At 50.3% G+C, this 6,000-nt stretch overlaps 1 protein-coding gene across 1 annotated transcript in view; it reads left to right on the top strand.

Annotated features, from left to right (window-relative positions):
- Window positions 1–4,006: 4,006 nt before the first annotated feature.
- Window positions 4,007–6,000, top strand: part of LOC142578263 (acid-sensing ion channel 4-A-like) — a gene marked incomplete at its 3' end in the record, with an annotated part of 45,639 nt that continues 43,645 nt past the window's right edge. The window contains exon 1 of the mRNA XM_075687664.1: window positions 4,007–4,911. Coding sequence (XP_075543779.1) covers window positions 4,007–4,911 — 905 coding nt within the window. The remainder of the gene's footprint in view (window positions 4,912–6,000) is intronic.

Below are 6,000 nucleotides of genomic sequence, written 5' to 3'. Positions count from 1 at the left end.
ACGAGCGGAGTCAGTGAACGATCCCCCTTCCCCTATTTGTGCCCAGTGATGTGCGTGCGTTTCCGACAAACTCTCTTCGAAGGGAAAGGGCAGCAGACGTCCGAATTGGCGGGACCTGACGTCATCGGTCTCCTGGCGCCGTATTTGGGGAAATGACTGAACAATGACCACGAAGGGCAAGAAAGGAGCGACGGACGCCTGGAGTTGAACAGCTGCTACAACTTCTTCATAAACTTTCTCTGTACTACTTTGAATTTTCTTGTAAATATGTAAATATAAACGTGTTTGTCAAATGTCCTGAATATTGGGCTCAGCCTCACGTTCCCTTACACCTCCACGGGCAAAGTACATTCCCACATGTTCGGACCCCTAGTTGCAACATGTACTTAGAAATTTTGTTTATGCACTAGTCAACGTTGTTCACTTTCGAGTTCATTACGAGTTTTTTCTGCGACTTTTGTCATTGTTGATGTACTTCTACTTCTATTTACTTTGCATTTCTCACACATTTCGCCGAAACCTTGCATAAGCATTACTTTTTAATAAAGCGTTCTTTGCTAACAATGTTCTCATTTCGTGCCCTCTTGGCATGAAGTCCTTGGCCTGGCCGCCTGCCAAGACATGCCCATTTTTTCTTTGCAGGATGTCATTCCCATTTTGGTTGTAAGCATCGTTGTAGTGTACTAAAGGCGGTATTACGCATTCAGGCAACACTGCGCCATAGGCTCCGTTACACTCAACACCGACGCTTCCACTCATGTGGGGCGCTATCGGCGATCTTTGCTCAAAACGCGCGTTCAGTTTCACCTCACGCGATTGGCCTAGGCCGCACCGACGGGCGCGGCTGACGACGTCGGCGCGGCCTAGACCACTTGCGTGAGGCGAAACTGAACGCGCGTTTCGAACAGTAATCTCCAATCGTGCCCCCGGAAACCGTGAAAATTAGCTTCAGATTATCGTAAACCTTTCAAGACCACTTCTAGACCAGCTTCTTGATAACGTCTTCAAAACGTTTAGAAATTGGATATGAATAGCTTTGGCAAAGGGATTATTTGTGCCTTTTGCCAATCCTATTTCTAGACCAGCTTCTCGAATACGTCCTAAAGACCTGTTCTGGATCGTCTCAAAAAATAATTAAGCCGGACATTAGGACATACGACGTTTTCACAACGAAGTTCTCTCATTCGTGTCTTCTTTAAACAGTTTTTATCGTCTTGGATAAACGCCACGAAAAGGTTACGTATCTCTTGTGCGAACTGGGTAGGCTATGTATGAATTCCCGGAGCACTCGGTTTGCATATTGGCTGGATTGAGCGTTGAAATTCCATAATAAACATCTCGAATTAGGGGCGATAATCAAGGCCCTTGAAAATGGAGGTACTACAAAATGGGGACCAATTGCAATGCATGCCCACTGATCTGGACAGGCAAAGCAGAAGAGTGGGTCTAAAAATTAATCAGCAGAAAACTAAAGTAATATTTAACAGTCTCGGAAGAGAACAGCAGTTTACGATAGGTAGCGAGTCACTGGAAGTGGTAAGGGAATACCTCTACTTAGGGCAGATAGTGACCGCGGATTCGAATCATGAGATTGAAATAATCAGAAGAATAAGAATTGGCTAAGGTGCGTATGGCAGGCATTCTCAGATCATGAACAGCAGGTTGCGATTATCCCTCAAGAGAAAAGTGCATAACAGCTGCGTCTTACCAGTACTCACGTACGGGGCGTAGCCGAGTACCTGGAGGCTTACGAAAAGGGTTCTACTTAAATTGAGGACAATACAACGGGCTATGGAAAGAAGAATGATGGTGTAACGTTAAGGGGGGATAAGAAAAAGGAACAAACGCAAATTAATGACATCTTAGTTGAAATCAAGAAAAAGAAATAGGCATGAGCAGGGCATGTAATGAGGAGGGAAGATAACCGATGGCCATTAAGGGTTACCTACTGGATTCCAAGAGAACTGAAGCGTAGCAGGGGGCGGCAGAAAGTTAGGTAGGCGGATGAGATTAAGAAGTTTGCAGGGACAACATGGCCAGAATCAACACATGACCGGGGTAGCTGAAGTATGGGAGAAGCCTTTGCCCTGCAGTGGGCGTAGCCAGGCTGATAATGATGCTGATGATGATCAAATGGGACTGCATCCAAATTTGTCATGTAAGCTACTGCCCCCAAGTCTCTAATAAAAAAAAACGTAATTAATTTTTTTGGTAATTATTCTTCTGAAGCTCGCGTTACTAGCGGCAAAGTATGTCTGCCTCGCCTGTGCTCAATCTCTAGAGTCGTTTGCAACGCTGTGGAAGTTGCGGGACTTCTTATAGGAACGCCGAATACAGCTCGAGATGTTTTGTCCGCGTCACGTCGTGCGCTCGCCGCCACAGTAATTCGCGGTATACGACACGCATGCGCCAAGATCTTAATATGTCCCGTATCGCTGTTACGCATCATGTACCAAGCAAACATAAAACTATTTATTCTCCTCAATAAAAGAGAGTTGCGCCCTGTTATGATTGGGGGTTCAGTCCCATCGCTCGTGATCCGTTGTCAAGATTGGAGTCGGGCATGAATTAGAAGGTAGCTGGCCCATGCCGTCGTCCAACTTATCCACGCTGAGGACGTTTATGAAGGGAAGGACTGCTTCTCATCGAGAACGAGGAATATGGGTTTATTTACAGTATTTATATCAGTCTAACATGACTGTTTGAGAAAGTACATCAGTCTAACATGACTGCTTGAGAGAGAGTGTCCTGAGCAGCCGCACAACAGCAGTTTATAAACACTCGGTCCTCCCCCGATACCCAGGTGATGGAAACGGCCGTCCAAGCACCGTAGGTGAGTTGACCAGGCACCGTAGGGGAGACGAGGCACCGTAGGGGATACGAGGCACCGTAGGGGATACGAGGCACCGTAGGGGATACGAGGCACCGTAGGGGATACGAGGCACCGTAGGGGAGTCGACCCGGCACCGTAGGGGCATTTATTCCCCGAGCTGCAGCGCGCCCGCCGGCCGCCCATTGTCTGGCGTCTTGGTCGGCGCGTGGGAACGGGTGTCAGTAGACGTTCCCGCGGCTCAGTAACAATAGTTGGTCCGCCGAGCCCGTTTAGTCATAATGGCGACTTCGTCAAACTCGGCTCCAGCGACGGAGAGCCGAGGACGCACGTGTTGTTGTTCACACACAGTCGACTTAGTCACGCCATGGCTAGAGGTGTGCGGCGACGTTCCAGGAAAGTTGCCGCCACAGTCGCAACTGGCCGGCAAAACTTGCACTGCAGCTGGCCGTTCTTAACAGCCCTGAACTATATTGCACTGCCCAAAGGTATTAGCTGTGTACGCCTCGTACCTTCAGCAGTGCGTCGAACGACTTGTGAGATGGAGTATGTGTGCACCTCTAAAACAAAGTTATATTTGCTGCGCTCATAGCCTTCTTACTAAAAAAAACTGTATAGCTTGAAGAAAACATTCCATAAATAAATGGCCTATCTCTTCCCCATCATTCAAAAACCTTCATTCACAGGTACGTTAAGAAGCAAATAAATACGCGTTTATGGCTCATTTGGAACAAAAGCGGTTCTAGGACACCTCTTCTTTAGACTTATGAATCGATGTATAGGCTGCGCAACATAGAACGAAACATACGGCAATTAGGCATAGCTGCGCCATGATGCACGACGTATAAATGTATTCTAGCAATAGTAGCGCTTCCGACGGCGCCAGTTTATGCGCATTTCATTGCATCTACTAAGTGTTTCAGTGCACGCCGCTTGCAACATACAAGCTCACGTTGTTGTAGCTCACGTGAATGCCCGTTCGGGGTTCAGGACTGGCTCCGCTGATTTCTAAGGGGAACCCCATTACGCTAACAACGTCTCAAATGCGTTATGCTTCTACTCGGTACAGCATGCTCCTGTGCGGATCTTTCCTATTTCTGAGCACCGAATAAATGACGACCCCGCTGTCCTGAGCCAACAAATATTTACCGTCGCGGAGTCATCGGTACTTAGAAGATGGACTGCATTACTCGAATTACGGTGCTCGCCAAGTCTCACGACACTGGAGCACGCCACGGAGCTGACCCGTTCCTGAAATGTGCGTTCCTGAAAGGCGGCGCGGCCCCCACCGCCAGTGCTTCCCGGAACGCCGTGCCGGACATGTCGACGGTCCGGCGCTTACGCGACAAACTGGCGAAAGCGCACCTGACGATGACTGCCGACCGCACGGAGACGGACGACGAAGGCGACGACGAGCAGGAGCGCAGCTTCGGCGCGCTGAACCGTCAGTTCGCCGAGCGCTGCACCGCGCACGGATTCAACCGCATCGCGTCCACTCGTAACCTGCGCCGCTTCCTGTGGGTCGCCGTCGTGGTGGTGGCGGTGGGTGGGTTCCTCTACCACATCAGCTTCCTCACCGCCAACTATTTCTCGTACCCGATCATGACGGCCACCGAAGAAGTGCACGCCGAAGAGCTCCACTTTCCGTCCATAACCGTGTGCAACCTGAACCTGCTGCGCAAGAGCTCCTTCGACGACTACCTCAAGGACATCGCGGCCCGGGCGGGCAACCCAAGCATCGCCGCCACGACGACCGCTGTGCCGGACGGCGGTGGCGGCGGCGGCGGCGGCGGCGGCGGCGCCGCTGTGAGGACGGCGCACGGCAAGACGCGGGACATGTTCTCGCCCGCGTCCAAGGGCTACTCCGGCAGTGGAAGTGGCGGGAACGGCGTGGACGACGACGAGGAGGAGGTCTGCTACAAGTCGGTCGACGAGTTCCTCAAGAGCAGCCGCACCATGGACCTGAGCGACATGTGGATGAACTTCATCGCCACCAAGGACCAGCTGCAGAAGTTCGGCCACCAGGCCAACGACCTCGTGGTGCAGTGCACCTACAACGCACGCAACTGCTTCGACGAGAGGTGAAACTGGTTTTCTTTCAGAGCGCATTTTTCGGTGACTTCGTTCGCATTAGCTCGTTTTAGTAAAGTACACTGAGCGGTGTGTCCAGATGCGGCTATACGACGTATGGTACGACTGTCACAAAAGAAGCCCAAACAGGAAGAGTGTGGGGCCTACCAAAAGTAGACTAAGACCAAGCTGTTAATTATGTCTGAACAATGCGATTATACATAATATGACTTCTCAATGCGTCTCATTGAATATATGAATTCATAATTAACTATATAGAGCGCGATTGCCTCAGCTCTACCCTTTACCTTCTTGGCCATCCGCCATGGTGCATCAGTAAACATGGCGTTCCCGTGATACGCGCGGCTGCAGTTTAGATGCGGGTGAAAGCCGAAAACGCTAATATACTTGTATTTAGGAGGCCCCATGGGACCTCACCAGGCCCCATAGCAAATTTTGGTTATACGCTGGAACTTGTTACGTGTCCTCTAGGGAGTGTTCTACCGCAAAAATGTTTCAAATCGGCTCATTGATAGCCGAGCTAGAAATATTTCAGTGCCGTGAACCCATGATTTCAGAAGACGAGCTCCACTGCATAGCGAGACACTCTCTCCACTCGCTCCGTCTAGCCTCCGCAAGCGAAATTCCTTCCCTGCGTTCTCCCATACCGGACTTCGCGGATCGCGTGAAGCACACGTCACTGACCCTGCCTTCATTTTTTTTCTCCTCGTTTTCTTTTTTTTTTTCGGCGCTGCGCACGATTGCTGATAGCGTTGCGCGCGAGCTGTTGTGATGTCTCGTTTCGCGCAGCGCCCGATTTTGCGCGCTGTGCACAAGGACACATGGCTAGCGGTATAATTCAGTGCTACACGAATACTGAGGCAGAATAAACGGATCGCAGCGCATAATCACGTGCTGGAACGCGGTAGAAAATGGCATAGTTTTGGTGCATGCACACGTGAGTGAGTGAGTGAGTGATTGAGTGAGTGAGTGAGTGAATGAGTGAGTGAGTGAGTGAGTGAGTGAGTGAGTGAGTGAGTGAGTGAGTGAGTGAGTGAGCGAGCGAGTGAGTGAGTGAGTGAGTGAGTGAGTGAGTGAGT

Source organism: Dermacentor variabilis, chromosome 4, assembly GCF_050947875.1.
Source record: "Dermacentor variabilis isolate Ectoservices chromosome 4, ASM5094787v1, whole genome shotgun sequence".
NCBI classification, from domain to species: Eukaryota; Metazoa; Arthropoda; class Arachnida; order Ixodida; family Ixodidae; genus Dermacentor; species Dermacentor variabilis.
Note: the sequence above shows the minus strand (reverse complement) of the source record. Positions and strands in the feature narration are given on the sequence as shown.